This window comes from Platichthys flesus, chromosome 2, assembly GCF_949316205.1.
Source record: "Platichthys flesus chromosome 2, fPlaFle2.1, whole genome shotgun sequence".
Classification (NCBI taxonomy): domain Eukaryota; kingdom Metazoa; phylum Chordata; class Actinopteri; order Pleuronectiformes; family Pleuronectidae; genus Platichthys; species Platichthys flesus.
The window spans coordinates 13,667,250-13,690,533 of NC_084946.1; the positions used below are offsets into that span (position 1 = coordinate 13,667,250).

Below are 23,284 nucleotides of genomic sequence, written 5' to 3' on the forward strand. Positions count from 1 at the left end.
GTCGCCATGAGGTCCACTGGTCCTGACAAGGTAACATAAGCAAGTACACACAGACACACTGACACACGCCCTCATCCATTGTACCCTTCCAACGAGTCAACGCATTTTCTAAATACTGAGGCTTAAAGTCTGAAAATCAGAATGAGGTCTGCAGCTCTCCGGTCTCCAGCTTTAACAGAGAGAATGAGCAGATCTGAATGAATGCAGATGACCATTGAATTGATTCTGCAAATCAGCTCAACGGACTGGGCTTAACATTTAAAGATAAACAAAACATATTTTTCAATTTAGATGACTTACATATGACTCACAAAACTAAGATAGGCTATGCATTGGACATACAAATAAACTATGGGCTCATCTTCAGTTTGAAACAGAAGCTGGGGTCAAAGAGCAAGAGTTGAGGAGCGGTCGGCAGGTCCAAAGTTTAAACTGTGTCCTTAGGTATTGGTCTATGATGACGTAATTACAGAAGAAGCCAATGGAAGGCCAATAGTGGATAATAATAATAGTAATCATATTGGTATTATTATTAGAAATCTTTAAGAAAAGAGCAGAAGTTTTTTAAATATTTAAGACAGTAATATTAATTGCATATATAAATTGCATTTATTGTGGCATATATGTTAACTCACAGTGTTTACCCCCATTTGCTCCTCCCAAAATATTCATAACATTATGATGATTCAAATGTGTAATGTCCAAAAATCAAGTTAGTTATTTAATGGACTTGAATATCATAAATATCATAGGCTAATACAAATAAAACACTTGAAAAGGAAATGAAATGGAATAATATTCAGTTCAAGTACAAGAGTGGATTTGTAAACATCAACTTTACGGATCACTGTGTGACCTCTGTCGTTAGGTGGCGGTAATCTGCCTCAGCGACAGAAAACAGCCGCAGCTGAGTAGCAGAAGAAGACGCTGTTGACGCAGGTGTTGATGTCCTCCTTCTTCCGCAGCTTTGAGAAGCGGAGTAGCTTTCACCAATCTGACGCCAAATTCAGACTCTAGGAAGAAACCTGCGGCCATGTTTCTTACTTTGAACTAATGTAGTAGTGGTGGTTAGCGGATGAATGTGTTTGAGGTCTTTTGGCGTCCGCTGTAGACGCTGCTTTTGCGAGTTTTCTCCATCACCCATCGCAGGCAGAGCTAAGGCTAAAGCTAGCTGTGCGTTAGCAGCGGCTCTCGGCAGCTGTGGACACACATTTAATAAACCATCCCCTGGTCCGCCCTTTGTGCACAGTTAACTTAGATTTCAGGCAAGGCAGTCATGGCCACTCGGCGTCTGACCGATGCCTTCTTGTTAATGCGGAACAATGCAATCCAAAACCGGCAAATATTGGCTGAGCAAGTGAGTACATACGACCCCCGTCTGAGTACACGTAGCAATGCTGCGGTGAGTGGTCTGCATCCTTTTGACATTCTACTGTGTGTGTTTGCATGTAGTCAGTCCCAGGTAGCGGTTAGCTAGGAGCAGCTGTGTGTGCCTGTAGCTGCTAGTTAGTCTCAGACAGGTTCGTGTGCCGCGTCACTTCACCTCAGGACGGATGGAGGAGGAGGAGGGCGTGCAGCCATATTTACATTCAATCAATGTGTCTATCACATGTAAACAAGGGGGGGTTCTAGTTCAGTTTTAGTAGGCATCGCTATAATTTATTAGAAAAAAGAAGATTAATAAGGATGGAGGAAGAAGTAGACATTGTTAATGTAGTTTTGTTAAAGTAAAGCATGTTTTTATATTTATATTATGCTCCTCACTACCACGAATCAAGTGTTTTGTGGTCTAGTCTGGATTAAATTATGGCTGTGACCTGTGTTAGATTGTTCCTCTAGAATAGAAGCCGACCATACAGACAATGTATCATAATGTATGCAATTGCCTTTTGTGATATTGATATATATGTTCATGTAATGTCCCTGATGCTTATAGATAAGATTTCTCACACAATTTGTCTATTCTTTGATGCAGCAAACATAAAGTATATAAACCTAGAATTTCATATCCCTCATTATCTTAGTTGGAAGATAAAGGCCGAGAAACTCATTAGATCAAGGCTTTTGCTTTTTGCTCTTGTTATTGTTTTTGTGATAAAAAATGTTGGCTGAATCAATCTTTGTTTCCAGTGTGCTGCTCGGTTAAACTATGAACTGAACCTTTATTTACTCTTATCTGAGCCAAAATGCTGATTTGTTTGTGGCCGTCACCAGGACCCATTTGAATGCCAGGTGTCGGATTCATCAGCGCAGATGTTATTACCAGGTCTGAACGGGGCCTTTAAAACACGCCTGTTTACCCTGTCCACAGATAATATATAAAGAGAGACACAGCGTTATGAATAGTGTCAAAATCGCTTCTGGCTTAGAGTTCATCACCTTGTATATTTTGTCATCCTGCCCAACCCTTCAGTAGAATGCAGCTAGTTCACTTCTGTTATTCTATATATATTTGACAAACATTCAGGCTACGAAAATTGAATAAGGTTGAATTAGAAACTGCTTTTAAATCCACAAATATCTATAATGTTCGTCTTAGACTTATCGCTCTAATGGCGCCTTTGTCACCTTACTCATGACATTCATGTTTATTTTTGTTAGCACCCACCCACTCTCCCTGTAAAAAGTAAAACTCAATGCTGCTCTATGGAAAACTATCAAACATAAGTTAGCCAGTACAGCTCCTGACTGGCTCCCTTTTACAGCTCTCCACCAAAAGTGTTTGCATTAGAGTTCACCTGCACTGTTGAGCATTCTCACTCAGCTGTTAACATTTGCTCTAAGAGACATGAATATGGTGGTGTACTCCATCAGCTGAGGAAGCAAGATTTACACTTCCCAATATATGCTTCTTAATTTCAGCTACTGGGCAGGGTGAATAAGTTGTCTCGTAGAACCTTGATATATTTCTCTTATAAACTTGATTTTCTCTGCTGTTGAGTTTTCCATAAAACAGACATCAGCACAGCCAAACCTACATACTGGCGACCTTTAAATGGTTGTGGTTCTTTGAAACACACTGTCTGTTAATGCTGTTTATGGCAGAGCTTAATAGAGTGTGCTGGGGTTTACCTCAGGACCATAAACATCAGCCAGTGGTCTCAGAGTAAGAGAAACCAGCAACGATGCTGTGGCCTGGTCGTCCACAGCCTGGAACATTTTGTAATGGTGGTTCAGGGAGGCAGAGAGAGTGACTCCAACATTTTGCTCAAGAGTTTATTAGACGTCAGTGGCCTCCAAAAAAGTATATTCTTAAAATTGTGTTAAAGAAAAAGGAAGGATCAGACCCCATCCTCTCCTCACTGCACACTTTAAACACTGTCTGTAGCTCAAATAGAAACAAGCTAATGTCTAATTGTTAAAATGGGAAAATGATGTGCACAGTATAATATAATCCTGGTTGTCATCATTATTCAATTTATTTTCCTGTCCTTGTCTTAGGCATCATCCATTTGTATTGAAGAACACAGCTGTCCACTAATGTCACAGAGCAAAATCATATGTTCAATAATCAGTGAATACTTCTGTTTTTTTAGAGTCAAGGTGTCATAGTTATCAAAGTTAAAATATTTTAAGTTTTTTTTATGTCACTTGCCGTCCATCACTATGCCACTTTCTTCTAATTTTACTGTAATGGAGTTAAAAGGGTTAAAAAGGCAACAAATCTACTAAAACACTACTACTACCATTACTGATGAAGCTGCTGTTTAATTAGAAGGCAACAGGCTCTTTTCCAGATAAACTTAAGGGAAAAATAAAATATTAAGTTTTAGTGGTCAGTTTCACAAATAAAAAATGTTCTTTTACATTTCGCTTATAAATATATATTTGGTTTAATATGTCTTTTTGATACTTAAACTCAACTGTTTCTGCTCTGTCATCATTTTGACTGTTTCCTCACATAATTTGTCTAAGGTGGATTATTTTGTTACTAGTTTATAGACAATTTATGATGTAACTTTGCATACACTCTCAATTTCAACATTTTTTGTTTTTAAAGTGAAAATGGATGAAAATATATGTAAACAACCAGACTTTATGTATCTCTGCCATAAACAGAAATAATGATTATTATCGCAAAGTAATGAAATTGTTGGTGGGAGTGAATGCAAACACAGTGTATCTGGGATTCCTGTCTGATTTCCCAGGGCTCACTTTCTTTTATTTCTCTCTTTTTCCTTTCTCTTTATGGGATGGGACCACTCTGCTCCCTGCCAAACACATTAGGAGCTTGATGAGGTACTGCTGTTTTCCTTCTTGGTCGAATTTAGACTCATTCAATGGTATGCCATCATTATTTTGGCGAGTTATCATAATTAAATGTTTTAATTTTATTATTTTTGTGTGTTTTTTAGTTGGCTGATGATCGCATGGCCCTGGTGTCAGGAATTAGTCTGGACCCTGAGGCTGCCATTGGAGTAACAAAGAAACTGCCTCCTAAATGGATAGAGGGAATTGATGAGGTAAATAGGAAATTGTATATTTATAGATGCACTTTTGTATATTGTGAACTATATAGTATATTTTTTCTCAAAATATGACTGGTTTGATTGACTTTTACTTGCTACAAGAATTTAAATATTCATATATATGTATATATAAATACATATTTATATTCAAAGTCAACCAAACCAGTCACATTTTGAGAAGTTTTTGAACCCAATGTCATAACTTGTTGTGAACTCATTGCCTTTCAGATTCAATATGAAATCACACGAGTTCGACAGAAGATGAAGGAACTGGCCTTACTTCATGACAAGCACATGAACCGTCCCACACTGGATGACAGTAGTGAAGAAGAGCATGCCATAGAAATCACTACACAGGAGATCACACAGGTACATTATTTTCACAGTTTAGTTTTTCCGATACTGCACATTTATTTAGATTTTATTTTGAACACCTTGTTTTAAATCTTTCTCAATTGGAGACACTTTGAGCCTATTTTTAATACATTTTTATTGGTATAGAATGATATCAAATTCATAATGTCCTCCAAATTTTTCAAATTGAGTATAGTTTATTTCTAATTGCTCGCTATGTTGTTTTCCTGCAGATGTTTCACAGATGCCAGCGAGCTGTGACAGGTTTGCAGACTCGCTGCGGCCACTGCACCGAGCAGGAGGAGAGACTATTGAGAAACGTGGTGTCGTCTCTGGCACAGAGTCTACAAGAGCTGTCCACCAATTTTAGATACACACAGTCCAGTTACCTAAAACGTAAGAACTCAACTCAAAATAATTGAAAGAACATTGAAAACATTTAAATCATCATTCCTTTATGTCTCCACCCACATGTTCACAGGAATGTCAGGCTCATATCTCACGTCATTTCTTTTCTGTCTTTATACTGTTTTGTCTACCAGGTATGAAGAATCGTGAGGAGAGATCAAAGCACTTTTTTGACTCAGGACCCTTAATGGAGGAGGATGAAGATTTAGCTCTGTATGACAAGGTGAGTTGTTTTTGTGGCTGTTCCCTGTGACCTATAAAAACTGAAATATGTTCTACTGTTATTGTTAGTATAAACATGATAACCCTACTAAAAGATACAGTGAATGTCTGGGGAATAAAACAAAATGTCTATGTATTTAACATTTTTCCCTGGCAGAAAGGTGGTGTTAAAGTAGGAATGTTCTTTGTATTTCTATGAAATCACCTAATTGTATTCTTTTCTTTCTTCTGTTTCAGGGATTCACAGAAGACCAGCTGGTGCTGATGGAGGAGAACACGGTCATGGTTGAAGAACGAGAGAAGGAGATCAGACAAATAGTCCAGTCCATCTCTGATCTGAATGAGATTTTCCGGGACTTGGCAGGAATGGTTGTTGAACAGGTATTTGAAGCAACAATGAGATACTGACGCAGAATAAAATAACCAGTCCATTCATCAAAGCAAAGTTTTTTTTGTCCTCTCAGATGTGTCCTTTTTAATAAAAGGCCCAAATGATCCATTTCATATTCAAATTCCAATTCATGTTTACTTTTTTTTTATTACAAACCGTCATGAGGCAAACTGAGAATCAGAACTAATTAAGTACCTGAAGGGATAAACACTTGAAAATGAACTGTCCTTCAAGTCAAACCGAAGTTAGAGGTGGTGTTCTTTAGTGTTATTCTACTAAGTACTTACACTTCAAAGAAAGATAATCTACAACAAAAATGAAAAATTATCCCCCATTAATAAAATTCCTCCGTTTCTCTTATAGGGCACCGTGCTTGACAGAATCGACTTCAACGTGGAGCAGGCTTGTGTTAAAACAGATGAGGGATTGAAACAGTTACAAAAGGTAAACACAAAACGCTCTTACACACTTTTGGGGTTTTACCTGACATTTTGACTTTTTTGGTTTAAGCAGTTCAATCTTTTTAATCCTGATGTACAGTATTATAGGGGGTGGGCAGGACATTTTCAGCTGAAAACACTAGTTCGATTCTATTAGTGTACAACAAACCATTTCTACACACTTATATGGTTGAATACATAAATTATTATACATCTTGCAACTTGAGTACATCATTTTTTTTTTTACAAGTAATCCTTTAATGAAACTTAAAGCCACTGTAATATAGTATCTGACATTTTAACATGTTCTTTTCAGGCGGAGCAGTATCAGAAGAAGAACAGAAAGATGCTGGTCATTTTGATCCTGTTCGTCATAGTCATTGTTCTAATTATTATTCTTTTTGGAACAAAGTTCTAGTCATGCATTCCTCTGGCGTTTGTTTTCTGTGTGGTTGTATGTTGTGCATCTGTTTGGACTTGGTCTTTAACAAAGCTGACTGCTTTTCATTCCCACCAGGACACGACGAGGAAATCCTTGTCTCCTTGCAGATGCACTTGCTGCAATGTTGAGATATTCTTTGTGGTCCATTTTAATGAAAGAAACAATCAAAAATCAGTTTGAGCCAAGTGGCTCTCCTCAAATCGCTCCAATGCTCTTTGACCAAGGTTTGTCAAACCCAAACATGTTGAAATATCAGTGGCTTAAGACAAAACAACAAATTGTGGTCTATAAAAATGAGTGCAAATGTTGAGTGGCTAACCCAGTGTTCTCACACTTATTTCTTGTGTGAAGAAGCAAATTATTTGTTCCATGCTATTGCAAACATTTAGTTTCCGTGAGAGAGCAGAAATGTTTGTGGAAGAGAAACATGCAGTAGATATTATTTTATGGCAAATTCATTTTCATCCCAAACTGGCTCAGTATTTGATGGCACCTTTGTGTTAAAAAAGCACCAAATATGATTAGAATAGTCCTTTGTTACCCAAAATATTACTTTGATTTAAAGAACCACCATTTTTTGGGGTTGAAAATTCCCTTTAATTATAATTTTACTGAGCACTTAGATCCTTGTTACCCTGCTGTTGTCCGGAAGAGGGTCCAGTCAGCCAATTCAATCCTAAAATCAGACCCGTTTCAAATCTGCTGTACTTTGCATCAAGTGCTCACTTTAAAACACTTCACTGTTTTGTTTGTTTTGTTTTTCATGGTCCTTGTATTAAGTGCTACCTTTTAAAAACTCTTGCAGTTTGCACATATTGAGGCCTGTGGGGGAGGAGAGGGGGATGTTATGGATGTAATACTACTGGTATATGTATAATGAAAAAAGAAGAATGATTGCATTATTTATTTTTAATAGCTTCAAATAATCCAGAGGTTAATATGTGCTCGGTTCCAGGCAGAATTATTGTATAATGAGTAAAAGTGTGTCTGTAGCCATCTGTTATTGTTCCACCCCACTAAGGAAAATGTGATGACGTCCAGCACAAGCCGACATATAGAGACAGCATGACGAGGATGGTTTGGTCTGTTTCTATTTAGACTGGACTTGATATATTTTAGTTGGCTGTGTTGGAAACGTCTTGTGTTTTATGAAGACTGATAAGCTGAAACGATGAAGAGCTTTATCTGACATATCTGTACGCTACAGTTTATACACCTGTTCATCCATCTTTGTCATTGATGTGAAGTGTGTGTGTGTGTGTGTGTGAAAAAATGGTTATGTCCAAGTGGTGCTCCACTCAGGTTTTGTTTTACCAACAAAACTGGCAAAGAGACAGCAACGTTTTTTAAATAAACCTGGAACATGGAGTTTTTGTGTGTGTTTTGAATCGCAGCATTGATGCAGAGGAGCAAATGCCAAACTCCTCATATATGGTTATATATATTTGCTGCCTACCTTCTGTAAAAACATGGAGATAATCGGCTCCAGGTTACTTTCTAGGCAAAGTGGGCAATATGCAGAGTTTTATCATAGACTCAATACATTAGTAAACACGAGGTCAACCACTATGTTAACTGAGAGCAGGATCTGATGTTCAGCTAAAACTACTGATAGACAACAGTGATCACATTTTTCACTATATGAACATTTGATTTCAGGGAAACATGAGCCACCTAGTAATGTAAAGGTAAAATACCTAAGATATGAACGTAAACAAGTAAATATATGTATTAATGAGTGATTATAGATTTCCCCCAAATAACACCTGCACATATGCATAGAAGTGAATTTAATATAATCAGAAAATGATATTACTTTCCTCCTTATCGAAATGATTTAAGACTATTGAGGGTTAATACATTGGATGGTGTTTGACAGGCTGCCTGACCCTGAAACGGGCGTGGTTGTGCTTCTTTTCAAACTAGAAGCCTTGCATTTTTCAAACACTTAAATAAACGTTTTAATGAACAGTAAAAAAAAAAGAGACAGTCGGAGTCGGTGCCCCGATCTGGAAATCTGTTAGTCACCCGCTGTCTAAACTGTGTTGACACAAACCACTGAGTGTCGTTGTGTGATGACCATGGTGTGTGTTCGTTACACCTGTGTCGTTACATGGAGGAGCAGAGTGTGGAGCTGCGGGAACAGCGCGTCATCGAGCTGGGCGCAGGGACGGGAGTGGTCGGTATTCTGGACGCTCGACTCGGTATCTTCATGGTTCAATGTTAAAATAAAAGTCCTGAGCCCTCACTGAAACTGTCTGTATATGAGCACAGGAGAGGCGCCTTTCGTATTTGGTAGTGCACGTCTATGGTGCACGTGGCTTCCGTCCTCCGGGTAGCTCACTACTGCCACCATCAGGCACTCAGACGTCAGTGTTAGTGTGATTTACATTTCCAAAAATAAAAACTATGGTCAGCAAGTAGTATTTGATTGGAATGATTATTTTTAAAAGATAAGTAGTTTGAAATCAAGTATATAAGAAGTTTGACAAAAAATTGTATTTGGGTGGAATAAACCTTCAAACTGATACACTAGCATTTAGTTTAAATAAACGTTTAAATGTATAACTAATTCAACAGGAAGTAGTATATATGTAGAATAAACATTTACAGTTTTTCTCCATTGCTTTGGCTCATTTCACGAAACAGAAATGACATTCTCAAAACAACACGTGCAAACCTCCAAACCACTGGGCACTTGTTCACAACAGATTGGAATATCTCATTCCTTTAATCAAATTGCAATTGTATTAGCACATCCTTGCAAAGACAAGTACAATTTCCAACAGCTTGCACAAATTTCAAATGATTTAGCACACCTTTGCAAACGGTTAGGTACAATTGCCTTCAGTTAGCCCAATTACCAAATGAATATATATTGCTGGTCAAAGCTGACTGTCGCTTCTCAGTCAAGTGGTTGTTCTCTGCAGAACATGTTGGCATAATTTCATTGTTTACATCATCACCTGCACAATAGTTCACTCCACTGTCAAACTCGTACAGGCACATAATACCATGAAAAACATCATGGTATATACTGTAATAAGGATATCTTTGATCATCGGCTTAATTTTCAGGTGCAACTAAAACTTTAGTAATCAAGGTTGAGTTTCACACATCTGATTACCAATCACACAGTAAGTTTACAGTTTTTCTCAATTGCTTTGGCTCATTTCACGAAACAGAAATGACATTCTCAGAGCTCTAAGTGCAATTGGCAAAATAGCCCATATGGTTCAGCACAACTACATAGATCACCTTCAAAAGGTCATATCTCACTATACCAAATTTTAGTTTTGATGTGCTTATTGTTTGACAGTATATAGTGCTGTACACATTTTCTGTTACTGTAAGCACGATGTATGGCAATTACTGTAACAATTCTCATGGCAGTATGAGTTCAATAAACATATTTTATGTGAAACCTTGAATAAATCTTTTTTCTGTTTGATACACATAATATTCTGGAAAGAAAACATCTACTGTAACCATTCAGTGACCATTCAAGGACTGAGCCAAGATTGAAATGTGCACATGAGGGATATTTCTATGGTCCACTGCCGTACTGACAAAACATCTAAACATTTTGACCTGTAGTGTTTAAACAATGCCAAAGGGACTTTTCATTTTGGGGGCACTGACTATTTGTATGAGAAAAGGATTTAGTTTTGACTGATGAGTTGGCTGTTTTGGGAGAGATATGACCTTTTGCAGGTGTGCTATGGAGTTTTGCTGAACCATCTATGTTATTTTGGCAAATGTATTTAAAGCTTTGAGAATGTCCTGCTTTTTCTGAGAGATGAGCCACAGCAAACGAGAAGGACATTTTCATTTTGGGGGCACTGACTATTTATATGAGAAAATGATTTGGTTTTGAAACTTGAGTTAACTGTTTTGGGTGAGATATGACCTTTTGAAGGTGATCTATGTAGTTGTGCTGAACAATATGGGCTATTTTGCCAATTGCACTTAGAGCTCTGAGAATGTCATTTCTGTTTCGTGAAATGAGCCAAAGCAATGGAGAAAAACTGTAAATTGATTAATAATTTGACAAAAAGTAGTATTTAGTTCAAAAAAGCTTTAAAACTTGTAATTATTTTGACAGAAAATAGTTTTGCCGAGCAGATTCAATGTGGAGCTTGAATAACGTTAAGACAAACGAAACATTCATATCTACAGGGCATCTCCAAGGACAGATCAGTGAAAGCAGTGACAGTCGTCTACTGGCCTGGGACCAGTAGACGACTGTACTGGAATGTTATGTCTCTGGTTCCTTGGATATGGGTTTTGGGCAGTAAAGAAATGTTGCGACATGAAGCTGCCAGAGAGAGCAAGTCAACTGTTACTCAATAATTCAAGTTCGTATTTTCAGGTTATACGCACACTTATACGTCCTTTGTACTTTTGAAGTATCTCTGCCAAGAGGCTAAGTTTTTGCCGCTGTCTGTTTCTTTGTCAGTAGGACTCTGCAAGAACTACGAAACATTTCCATTAAACTTGCTGGAGGGATGGGACATGCGCCAAGAAAGAATCCCACTAGATCTTTAGGAAGGTGCGAACAAAGGGGTGGATCCAGAACTTTCATTTTCATTTTATTTTTTCCTTGGGAAGGATTCATGGATCATAGTTAAAATATCTGCTATATTTAGGTGACTGGTTTCAATGAGTGTGTGCAGTTTGATGCAGCTTGATTGTATTTCTTGGTGGAGATTTGCACTCTACTGATTGATGTTCTTAAGCATTGTGATGAGTTTGTCTACAAATTGTGTATGAAGTAAAATGTTTTTTAGATGTTGGCTGAGCAAAGCCGAAATAACTACACATTCAACAACACTTGTTCTCTAGAGAATGAAAGTTCAGTGCTGGTTATGATGGGCATGATTACTACAGATTTGTTTAGTTATTCAGGGAACAGTTCTGCTCAGATCACCTGATTGGAGATCTCCTGTTCCTATATTTTATCACTCGTCTATTCATTCAATGTTGACATTCTAAAGTACTCTGCAGTTGCACAGCAGAATTTATTCTGAAGGTGTTTCTTAAAGTTTCATGCAATACAGAAAAAAAACTGATTTCAAAAGTGAAAGTTATTTTATTCCATCCTAATCATAAAAACAAGATTATACTTGATATATGATTAAAAAAAACTGGTACATGAGTCATTAATATTCAGCACATTCATTCAGCATTTTGTATTAAGATATATAAAACCAAAAACACTGTTCATCCCCTGCCCTCTAGCTATTCTGGCAACATCAACATATTGTCGTCCCTGCTGTCTGTGCGTACTTCATCCCCTCTCTCCTGCTCTCTGCTGATGTACAGACTTTCTGTTCAGAAAAGGAAAGCCTGTTTGTTACGCTGGAGAGTTTCAGAGAAAGGGACACAACCCGTCCGCTGCCCGTCTCTCCCTGTGCTACAATCCAGCCGACAAAACAACAGATCCCTATCTGCATGGAGCGTCTGCTCGCCATCACGCCCTGCACCACCCACGCGAGTGCCAGACACAGTGTAGATCAATGGTATTGTTCATGTTCACTGTCCTTTTGGTGAAGTTATGGAAAACTGTGTTGCTGGAAAGTGGTTGTGATGTTGACCAGATGGTTTAGAAGAACACATCCAGACAATGATAATTTACAATTTAAATATTATTTATAAGGTTATAATGAGTTTTTTGATTTGAAATGCTTGATAAAGAGTTTGTGTTTGTATTGCTATGTGAGCAGTAACTTAGTGACTTATTCAGGTGTGAAATATCTTATTATAACAATTAAATTAGTCAAAAAAAGTTTTCCATCTAAACCAGTTTACTGTAAAAAACATGAGTTTAACGGCTTCTTAAATTTGACAGTCTATTTAATAACGTAAAACATGTTTTAAATGGTTTATTAGTTTGATACATTTTGCCTTAACTTTAAACGAGAATGATGGACTTTAAGATAGTATCTCTAAAAACATGATTAAAAATTCCTCTGTGCTATTTAAACTGGGCATGTTGGCTAAAAGAATGGAGGATGGGCTTAGTGGTAGGGTGTGTGTGTATAAAGTGGGTGGGGGATAAAAACCATCATCCTTTTAAACCTTTGTCCTGTTTGACTTCATTAGACCTCATGAGGACGGAGGACAATAATCTGAAAACAGCAGCAAAAGGTATGTGTTACGTGTTTGCATCTATCCCTTTATGTATTTACCTATTTTAAATGTCAAATTTGTTTAATTAGTGTAACATTTTAATTAAACCTTTGTTGTGCTCATGTTTATATATATTACATTCTTTACATCTGTTTTTAGATTTTGTTTCATATGCATTTATAATTAATATATAATAAAATATAATACAAGTTTCTTTTCATTATTTTAGATCTCTGTATCAGACCAAATGATGGAGTTCTGGCCTGAGCATCAGGGACAATCACCTCTGTATGCTAAATTTGGAACTGTTCCTGGGAGAAATTGTACACATAAGTGAGTTTTGTGCTATGAAAACGGCTTCTTTCAGATATTTGTTAGATAACAAAAGTTGTCTATTTTTTCCATTGCTTCTACAAATATAAATACAAACTTTATAATGGTTTGTAACCTCCACTATAGATACATAACTTGCTATGGAAGTATTTTCAATATAATGTCAAGGTGTCTTACTCTCCAACATTTGGAATATCTGCGCCTAGAGTTCCATGTTGCTGTTATTATCATCTGAACTGTAGAACACATTATTTTAACTTGTTAAATATCAGATGGAGTAAAGTGATGCCAGAATAAACGTATTATTTTACACAAAGTTTCCTTCGGTATTTTGTGAAGAGAGCTTAAATGACACTTGATCATTTTGAATAAATGCATTTATTTTTTTGATCCATTTTATTCACAGCTATCATAACAGACATCAGGCAACCCATTCTCCATTTTACTATGGAGCGCAGCAGGATCAAGGCAGGGAGTCCGGTTACTGGACTGTCCCAGGATCAAGGACAGGAGGGGGTCTACAGGACTACACCAACTGGACGGACCCAGATCTATCTGCCCCAACTTCTTCCCACTTCCCTTTTATTCTGGATCGTCATACCCGGCAGCACCAGGGTCCGGGAGAGTATCACCAACATGAAGCCAGAAGCAGAGAGTGGACAGCAGCTCAACGAGCGGCGAGGGAATACGAGGGGGGGTTTCTGAGGGAGGGATGGCAGAGGAGGTGGGAGCCCTCTAATCCTGTTCGCTACAACAGGGAAGTGTCCACTAAGAGGAGCAACAGCAGCTACCGTGAGCTAGAGGCCTGGGCAGCTCGGTACAGCCATTCACTCCCGAGGAGGAGACACAGAGAGGCAGAATTGAGGGGCACCTCCCATGTCCTGTTGGAGAGCAGCAGGGCTCCAGAGAGGAGGAGTGGGACAGATCCTCAGGTGGCAGTGCTGCAACAAGTCAGACAATCTGCCGGCATCAGGGAATCCGGAGCGTGGGACAGAGGAGGCCGACAACTAACTCCGACCTATTATCCACCACAAGCGCCTGCCCCTGACACAAGCCATGTGTTGGACAGTAAAGAGAAGGCAGCCTACCAAAGAAGGATGTTTAGCCAACCTCCTGGATATATTGCTCCTCCTCCCTATAACAGCCCTCATAAAAGTTCACCTGTTATCCACCACTGTGACACCGGCTATGGGCAGGAAGGGAAGCAACAACACTACTGGTCACAGCCCACTCTCAGAAAGCAGGATGCATGTGTAGATGTTCAGGATAAGAGGAGGGTAGGGAAGGAGGACTTTAAAAAACCAGATGTGAATGAAATCTGTGCAGAGCTGGAAGGACTTGGGCACAGAGGACCAGGACCAGATGCTGTCCAGAGTACACACATGCAACTTGAATGTATGCCATCTCTGCAGCATCCACAATTGATACAAGCCATTCAGGACAAAAAGACAAATGAGCAAACATCCTCAAAGGTCATTGAAGGAAGAAAGTTCAGATTAAATCAAAAGACCGGCGGGTTGACCATATTCTGCCTGGTTTCAAGAATTGCTAGCGCCACAGAAACTCCATCTCTGCCACTTTGCACTTCCCAAGCAAACATTCAAAGCACAAGATTTGGAGAAAGTTTGAACGATCCAAGGGACAATGGTGATTTTTATCAAACACAAAAGCTTGCAGATGAAGTAGACTTCAGAGTTCCAACACTCACAGAGCAGTCAAATACTTCTGGTGGGAGAAATGTCCAAGACAAACATAAGACGACATCTACCTGCATTGAAAGTGAGATGTTTAGCGATAATCTATCAAAGAAAATAGAGACAGGAGAAAACGATGCAAATTCCATATTTGGGAGACAGGTTACTCAGCCAGTGCACCCTGTGTCCGTTAAATATCCTCTGTGGAGGGAGCCAAGTTTCACCAGCAGGGTTGAAACCGAAAGTTCTTCGTCAGTTTTAAAGGCAAACAGTGAGGAAGTAGAATCAGATGATTCATACAACCTAGGAGAGTGTGCTCCAGGTCATCCAATCAATGTCGAGGTAAGAAGACTAGACATCCAGGAAGACACCCAGTCTGAGGACAGTAAGGGTCTACTCGTCATCGACACATCGTGCGTCGTTGTCAAAATGGAGCTCATTCCATCACCGAAGAAAGATCATGTTCTCTATTTAGGCTCCACAAGACACGCTGAAGACAGCCCGCTCGATGGTCAGTCGAGCACCTCCAATGAGTCAAATGCTCAGCTGAATCAGGATGTGCTTCCAAACCCCTTGCAGATAAATGACAGGGCTGAGATTGAACTAGAGTCAGATTCTGAGGAGAAAAAGGAACCTGATGGAGGAGGTGACACCTCTGTGTCTTCATCTTCCATTTCTGAAAGGGAAACCTTGCAGGGGCGTGCTGTAAGGATCCTAGGTATCCCTCTACATGACTGCATTACTGAGGAACAACAAGATGCTACATCTCTCCTTGACTCGTGTGTTGAGAAGTGTGATGAGGAGGTTGAACCTTCTCCAGCAACAAATGACATTCATGGTGCAACTGAACAACTCCTACAGGACACAAAAGATGAGGAACGGTCCCAGGATAACCTACAAATGGATCAGATGGAGGATACTGTTCATTTGAAAGGGAGTGATGAAGAGGATCAGGTGCAAAATGAAGATGGGAAGCACTTTGCAGGACTTCAAGAGAAGGTGTCTGATATGTCTGAGGAGAGGGACACTGAGTCCCAACTTGAAACTGTCATCAAAAAGTCACAGGAAGCTGAAATGGCTGAGGACCGTCTGTTTGAACAAACTCATGAAGATGGTACCACTGAGCAGAGTGAGGCAGGAAATCCACTGGTTGAAAATGACCCGTCTCAATATCTCTCTCAGTGTTTCAGTCCATGCCTAGATCTTCCTAACTCTTGTTTGCTTTCACACCCAAACCCAACTTCTCTCTCATATATCTCACAGTCATCCACAGAGGAAGGTCTCAATCCTCAGTTGGCTGGATTCGATACCTCTGAAAACCTTGTTCCTCATCCCGAAACCTCATCCCTTTCTGATGGACCATTACAGCCATCTCCTCTCCCCCCTGCATCTACCAAACCTTCTCCAAGCCCCACTCCCCGTAAATGTGATTCCCCAATTCCTGCTCCTCCTGATGAGGATCAGGATGAGGAGGGTGACACATCACAGAAAGTAAACGATGAGATGAGTGACCCTGAAGAGCTTAGGGGCCAGCAACAACTTGAATATGAGCAACCACAGAATGCTCCTTGTATAGAAGAGAGCAACAGCACTGATGAGCAACAAGCAAAAGAAGCCAATAGGGAAAATACAGACACTTTGGAACAGGGTCTTGAAATATCCAGACAAAATGCTACAGAGGTCAACATTTTGCAGCAAGAATCTTTACGTGTAGAAGCAGAAGAATGTGTTTGTATTACAGAAAGTCATGTGACTGAAGAGCAACAACAAGAAAAAGCCAGTGAGGATCCAGCTGACATTTTGGAAATGACAATAACGCAAGAAAACATGACAGCCAGTCAAAGTCAAGTGGAAGTTGAAATTTTGTTGCAACAATTCGATAGTGTTGGTCAAGAGGTTGCTTCCAATGGAACAGAGAGTTATTCGACTGCAGAGCAACCACTAAAAGATCACGGTGAAGATGCAGATCTCTCAGTACAGACATCGGAAATACTCCAAGACAATATGACTGAGGGTGAAACTCAAGTAGAAGAGAAAATTGTGCAGCAACAATGTACAAACGTTTCTTGTGTGATGAGTCCGATGACAGTAGAGACATTACATATAGATGTGGATGAGGAACCATCAATATCCCAAGAAAATGCTACAGATGATCAGACTCAAGCAGAAATTGAAATGTTGCATGATGTTGAACAGGGAACTGAACCTTCAGACTGCAAGGGGTCTCAGTCACCTCCCGATGTGCTCTCACCCTCGGAGCTTCCACCTGCAACACATGCATCACACCAGTCAAACACAGAACCTGAGCCCCCTCTGGAACGGGAATCAGCTCTAAATCCTGTTACTGCTGATGTTGGCATCCCTGTAACTGTTTCACCTCCTCTTCAGTTGGACTCGTGTGAGGAATCCCCTCAGCTTCCATCTTCCTCTGTCGATGAATCGTCCCAGAATCAGGCTTCCCTCTCTTTTCCCCCCCCTCAAGATGGAGGTGAAGATGTTTCATTTGACCAACCCAACAAAGCGCTCCAATATCCCAAGTCCCTGTGGGATGCGGTAAATCGTATTCGGAAACATACGGCCCCTGACTCTGAGAATGAAGAGGAGGAAGTAAACGAGCATTGGGATCCAGAGAGCACAGAGGGAGATTTATGTTGCCTAGATATGGTGTTTGACATGAACTCTGGGATGATCATCTTTGATAATGTTTCAACAGGAAGTTTTGAGGACATAGAGCAGGACCCACGTCATGAAGAGTCAAGCATGCGCGCTGAAGAAGACACACTTTCCTGCAGCAGCAACAGCTCTGGAGATACGATTATTGTAGCAGATGAGGATGAAATTGAGGAAATGCCACCTGATGCCGTGACAGAAAGCAAGACAGAGAGTGACAAAGAGTTTCCCATGGCTGAAGGAGAGCGATGCTTCTCTAGTGAAGTAAAAGATGAGACTGCAGAGGATGACGAGGGAGAGGAAGAGCCCATCAAGGGAGACAAAACAGAATTGTGTCTGAGTGGGGAACGCACTGCTGAGGTGGACAATATAACAGTTAAAGCCAGAAAAAAGTAGACAAGGAGGGTTCCCCCCCTCCCCCTCAGAACTCACACAGGCCGACACTGTACAGATGTAGTGTAGCAAAGTGAGCTAGTAATACAAGCCAAGAAAAAATGAAAGTTGCTCGTTGTGTTTAACAAGATTTTTTTTAATAAAAGTCGTTAAATAAAAGGCATTTATCTACTTTTTTAATGAAAAGTATTTTTTCAATGTAATGTCATGTTTTTTATATATATTTGCTTATCTGTGATGCATTCAACATGATAGAAATGTGGGGATTTGACAGAGGAGAAATATTCACAACCAACTCTATAAAATTTGTCCTGAATCCCAAGTGGTTTTGTTTAAAAAATCTAAGTAAGTGTTTATGTGCCATTGCTAATGTTATGTAAATGCAGTCATGAGAATATGAGAATATGAAAATTAATACAATAAAATATTGAAATATTTGCAGTGATCTTATAATGTGGTGACAAATCTGGCAAAAACAACCATTGTTATATATTTAAAGTAAATAAAAATGTGTGCATCAACGAAATGCTGTGTAGTTTGTTTTTCCTAAAATTATTATAAATAATAGTTATCATCTTAGGTCATTTTGGTTTAATAGAAAAGATGGAAATACTTTGAAATCTGTGAATAATACGTAGAAACACATTCATTCATGGTATCAAAACTGGGTCTCGATATTTCACAGCCAAACGTGTAGTTCACTTCAGGCTATACAGTGGCAATAACAAGAATGTTAATCCTTTGGAATTAAAGGATTTTCTGCATTTAATTGTTCATAAAATTGTGAACTGATTTTCATCTAAGTCACAAGTTTAGACAAAATGTGCCTAAGCTTAGAACACAAAAACAATTCTAATCTTTCATGTCGTAACTCAACACACCCATTAAATATCCCCAGTGCTGGTGGGAAAAGTGAACTGGACTGAAGTCATCAATTACCTAAAAAGGGGGAATCAGGAAGAATCTTTAAACAGTTTGAACCGCTCTGAGCGTTGTTGAGTGTTGTTGAGAGACACTGACCTTGTCCTGTTAGATTCACAGTCATCGAAGCCATAAAATGATGTCTCCTTGGTATTGATGTGTGCAAACACTAGAATAAACTATATGTAATATTTAGTGAAGCCAAGTTATGATTGAAGAGATTTATGACTGAAGTTATTGTGACTTGAAGCTCTGAATTTAAATGCAAGGCTCATTTTGATGTACAAATACATTTCAATTGATTAAAGAGACATCAGATGCAGAAAATGTACAAAATTTATTTATAAAAAAGAAAATTTCAAGAGAAATTTCATGACACAGCAAGTTCATTTTATCAAACAATGGGAAATTAACGATACCAAATATTACTCCGGCTCTTTCTACATTGACAGTACAGAATGATACTTAATAATGAACTGATAATCAGATTGTATATGATAAAGTACTACTTAAATAACAATAGAGGTTACTACACTAAAGAAATCAACATTGGTTGGTCAGAGGTAAAAAGAAACCCATTAAGTATCATAATACAAGCTGGTTTAGAGAAAATAGGAAATCATTTCATCTTCAGAAGCTACGGATGACCATTTTGTTTGAATGGTTCTTACGATTTAAAGGGCAACATGAGAGAGAACAGATTTATCCCCAGACAGTTTTTCAGTACTTTTTTTCCCATACATTTTTCTTAAAACTTTCAGTTAATCTTCAGTAGCCAATTTCTCTATTGGAAAATATATGATCAGTTCATTGATAGCTCATTTCACAACATCATTAACACTGAGGTTCTTCTAACAAATAAGAAGGATTCGGCAATTTTACAAGTGCCAAACCTGGGAAATATTACTTCTCCAATAAAGGCACAGTCTCTCATCTGCAGAACAGTTAAACTAAAATCTTTAATCATAAACTTTATTATTTGTGCTCTTTATTTTTTTCTTTCTTGACTCATACAACACTTGTGTTTTCAGTGACTATCAGCATCAAAAACAGTTTTTCAGTGTGCATGAATATGGAATTACGGACCACTTGACCATTTTAAACCTATTTTCTATGTACATGTCTTAAAAATCATGTTTTATCGAGTGAAGACGTGACGAGAGCCTCCATGTGAGGAACAGAGATTTGTATTGTAATAACTTAAAGCATATGAGCACGTACAGTCTAGTCCAAGGTATAGACTGTACATAAAGATAGACGACATGACAGCTCAAATGTGAAGACAAATCGTCAAATCGAAAGATGGTTTCTGTCATTTTAAGTTATGGTGTTTTTTTTCAAATTTTAATTTTTCAGTTTGGTTTAAGTTAGCTCTTTGATGCGATGAAAACAGGGTGAGACCGACTTGCAATATTTTATGAGCATGTATCGGCAGGACCTTAAACTACGTAGACCTGGCCATTAATGATGTCATCGGTGCAGTGTAGCAGCACTAGTTCTTGGATATTTTAGCCTCATTTCTTGATACTGGGAGGAAGAGGATAGGTGTTGTCTATGGTTCAAAAGAGATGGGGGTAAAAAATTGTCTAATCGGTCCTTGAATTCTCTATGGTTACAGGAAAAACCCTTTATGTTTTAATGTGGATGTTCTAATATTTTACAGATTTTAAGGATTTGAACACATCTTGTCCTCACAGCACAGTTAAAACATCACAGCACCCAGTGTCTCTATTTCAGCTGAGGAGAGACGGCAGTCATGGCGAAGTGACATCAAAGTTCGTCATGGGCCATTTTCAGCGCGTGATCGCAGAGATCTGCAGAGCACCAGGGACAGAAAACAAATGATTCAAATACAGTCACTGCAGTAGGTCCTCATAACTGAAGGGTGTAATAGGATGGTAATGAGCTGAAAATCTACCTGTCCTCTTGCTGCAGAGTTTGTCTTTAACATTTTCTGTCTCATGAGCGAAGAATTCAATGATTTCATCTTCATTTTGCTCAGCGATTGTCTCACACTGGAGAAATCAGTCACAATGAACAGTTAAAAGGGAAAAACTCACTGTTTAAAGAAAACACACAAGGGAATGATGCACACAAATATTGTACGATAGATTCGAGGCCATCTAAGCCCAATGATGTAAAGCTGACGCAGCAAACTGTGTCTAGCTAACCAAAAACTATACTCACTGCGAACTTTAAACTGGATGAAACTCTTGAATCCAGCGAGGCTTCTGAGAGGTCCATGGGCTCACCGCTCCGAGACTTGATCCTAATGTAGGACTTCCTGTTGGTTGAAGAATCCGTGTGCTCGCCGTAGTCCTCCATCCTCTCACACACGTTCTCCATCAGCTCCAGGAGGTTTCCCTCGGAGCGGGCTAGAGGGACCTAGTGGCAATAAAGGGGAAAACCTCTGAATGAATGAGAAATGTCTGTCAACAGTCAAACTACCACAAACAGGATATTTAGTGTTTCTTATTTTTGACATTTCCAAGTATATTTATGTCAGAGGAACTTTGTAAGGCACTTTTAAAATGATCATCCTGAAATCATATCAGTTATAGCCTCTCTCTTAGTTTGCTTTAAATCAACATGTTTTGGTAAGGTTGTATTTATTTTTGCAAATATGTTGGTGTTTTTTTCCCTAAATCCTGTGTGCTGCCAAAGAGGTCCAAAGGTTTTCATCTGCTTGCTTTTAATCTATGGGTTTACATGTGATATGTTAAATTGTTATTAAGTGATCAGTCAGCTGACACAACTGATCAGTCAGCTTAAAGTAAAATTTTACTTAAATAACGAAATATTATACTCTATTTACTTGAAGAAGTCTATTTATGTAACATCCCTTTCATGTTATATTGATAATCATTTAAAGTTTAAATTATAATATTTATATTGTAAAATTAAGACCTCTGGTAGGTTGATTATAAAAGACAAAATAATGTTGTCTGGCAGATTGTGGACAAGACAAAGCTCTTTGGTTTGAGATGTAAAATTATATATAAGAAGCTATGTTCAGATAAATGATGACCACTACACTAGTACTTCCATGTGGGATGAGAACCTGCATGTACATTACTGTAATGACAGCTACCACAACTGTAGAGCTGGGAGCATTTAAAGTTCCTCCACCACACACAATCAGGAAAACTAAGTTACTATTCTGATACGACATTTAATTTTTTCAAAAGTTGTGGAAGCACAAACAGCGACACATCAGTGACAAGAGTAAGTTCAGTAAAACATTTAAACAGAACCTGGGTCAAACATGTTTGGAAAGCAAGGTTTCCCATTTCATATTCTTTGAAAAAAATGTTACAGACAATACACAAAAGGTATTATGATATGACACAGAAGTTGCAACTTGCAATAGACCATTTTTATTTATATTGAGGTCACAACATGGCTGTGCAGCTGCTCCCTCACCTCTCTGATCGACTGGCTGCCGTCCGGGTTGATCCTGAATGATCCGGTCTGGATCATCTTCTTTGGGTCTACCTGTGAGATGGCCCACTCCATCTCATCCACCAGAGCCCGGCAGGCTGAGAGGACAGAGGAGGACACAACGGGTCAGGACGGAGCTCTGTGTGTGTGCTCTTGTACAGCTTCTTTGTCAGGACCAGTTTGAGCGTATAACCAACAAAGTGAGGACCTTTTGGGAAAGTGAGGACATTTTAGCCGGTCCTCACTTTGTGTCCCTACATTTAATGGATTGTTTGCGGGTTAAGACTTGGTATTAGGGTTAGGGTTAGAATAAGCTTAAGTCAGGTTAAGGGTTAGACATTTAGCTTGGACGGTTAGGGTAAGGGGCTAGGGAATGCATTATGCCAATGAGGGTCCTCACTAAGATAGAAGTACAAACATGTGTATGTGTGTGAGTGTGTGGGTGTACACACACACACTCACACCTCTGTGTGAGTTGCAGCTACAGACACACAAACCTCCACATCGGATGTCCTGCCCCTGTCTGGCTGCTTGGCTGAGGCCCAGGAGGAGACACAGAAACACGGACGATGCCAGCAGGAGAGCCGCTTCCCTCATTTTGCACCTGGACACAGATTTGAGCATCACGATGGGGGGACACATATGGGTGATACATCAACCCGGGTCTACCACAGCCTGCTGCCTCTACAGCAGCTTGTGTCTGTCCGCTGGCGTCTCTGGGCCCGGTGCTCTGTAAAGCTGCCGAACGAGCCGGTCACAGAAACTCCTCCATCATCTTACCTGCGTCTGACGCTTTTTCTGGAGACCACCAAGTTTCACACCACGTCACATCTCACTCGATGAAATGTGGTGACGTAGGCAACGGAGCCGCTGGACCGGAAAGAGTCGCGCTCGAGACGGCGCCCCCGTATGGCCTGGAGAATTGTTCTGGCGGAAACCCGAAGAGGTTGAATTTAAGTTTAAATATTAAATAT

The 23,284-nt window shown here is 39.3% G+C and overlaps 3 protein-coding genes across 5 annotated transcripts; 2 read left to right on the plus strand and 1 right to left on the minus strand.

The window, feature by feature from the left end:
* Positions 1-931: 931 nt before the first annotated feature.
* stx16 (syntaxin 16) lies at positions 932-8,094 on the plus strand. Of its 3 annotated transcripts, none has more exons than XM_062399004.1 (8): positions 932-1,402; positions 4,356-4,463; positions 4,698-4,838; positions 5,057-5,219; positions 5,366-5,454; positions 5,691-5,834; positions 6,208-6,288; positions 6,601-8,094. In XM_062399004.1, exons 1-8 carry the CDS (start codon positions 1,277-1,279, stop codon positions 6,700-6,702), a joined length of 954 nt encoding a protein of 317 aa, XP_062254988.1. In that variant the 5' UTR covers positions 932-1,276; the 3' UTR covers positions 6,703-8,094. The 3 variants fall into 3 exon arrangements, with proteins under 3 accessions (XP_062254988.1, XP_062254995.1, XP_062255003.1); XM_062399011.1 differs by having other exon boundaries at positions 932-1,357; XM_062399019.1 differs by lacking the exon at positions 932-1,402 and adding an exon at positions 1,426-4,239.
* Positions 8,095-8,839: 745 nt separating this feature from the next.
* Positions 8,840-18,452, plus strand: si:ch211-159e12.5 (uncharacterized). The gene is made up of 3 exons (XM_062395419.1): positions 8,840-8,930; positions 12,065-12,248; positions 13,598-18,452. Exons 1-3 carry the CDS (start codon positions 8,840-8,842, stop codon positions 17,949-17,951), a joined length of 4,629 nt encoding a protein of 1,542 aa, XP_062251403.1. The 3' UTR covers positions 17,952-18,452.
* Positions 18,453-19,187: 735 nt separating this feature from the next.
* Positions 19,188-23,178, minus strand: cnpy2 (canopy FGF signaling regulator 2). Its single transcript, XM_062399029.1, has 6 exons — positions 23,091-23,178; positions 22,808-22,914; positions 22,293-22,408; positions 21,057-21,254; positions 20,788-20,884; positions 19,188-20,683 (listed from the first exon to the last, which is right to left on the minus strand). Exons 2-6 carry the CDS (start codon positions 22,905-22,907, stop codon positions 20,640-20,642), a joined length of 555 nt encoding a protein of 184 aa, XP_062255013.1. The 5' UTR covers positions 22,908-22,914; positions 23,091-23,178; the 3' UTR covers positions 19,188-20,639.
* Positions 23,179-23,284: the final 106 nt, after the last annotated feature.

Excerpts from the sequence above, each read along its gene's own strand:
- stx16 (XM_062399004.1), top strand. The coding sequence starts at position 1,277 with ATGGCCACTCGGCGTCTGACCGATGCCTTCTTGTTAATGCGGAACAAT. Across the intron at positions 5,220-5,365 it reads ACAGTCCAGTTACCTAAAAC|GTATGAAGAATCGTGAGGAG; the intron begins GTAAGAACTCAA and ends TTTGTCTACCAG. Across the intron at positions 5,455-5,690 it reads ATTTAGCTCTGTATGACAAG|GGATTCACAGAAGACCAGCT; the intron begins GTGAGTTGTTTT and ends CTTCTGTTTCAG.
- si:ch211-159e12.5 (XM_062395419.1), top strand. The coding sequence starts at position 8,840 with ATGGAGGAGCAGAGTGTGGAGCTGCGGGAACAGCGCGTCATCGAGCTG. Across the intron at positions 8,931-12,064 it reads TATTCTGGACGCTCGACTCG|AAAAGGAAAGCCTGTTTGTT; the intron begins GTATCTTCATGG and ends CTTTCTGTTCAG. Across the intron at positions 12,249-13,597 it reads AGACACAGTGTAGATCAATG|CTATCATAACAGACATCAGG; the intron begins GTATTGTTCATG and ends TTTTATTCACAG.
- cnpy2 (XM_062399029.1), bottom strand. The coding sequence starts at position 22,907 with ATGAGGGAAGCGGCTCTCCTGCTGGCATCGTCCGTGTTTCTGTGTCTC. Across the intron at positions 20,885-21,056 it reads CATCCAGTTTAAAGTTCGCA|TGTGAGACAATCGCTGAGCA; the intron begins GTGAGTATAGTT and ends TGATTTCTCCAG. Across the intron at positions 20,684-20,787 it reads ACTCTGCAGCAAGAGGACAG|ATCTCTGCGATCACGCGCTG; the intron begins GTAGATTTTCAG and ends GGTGCTCTGCAG.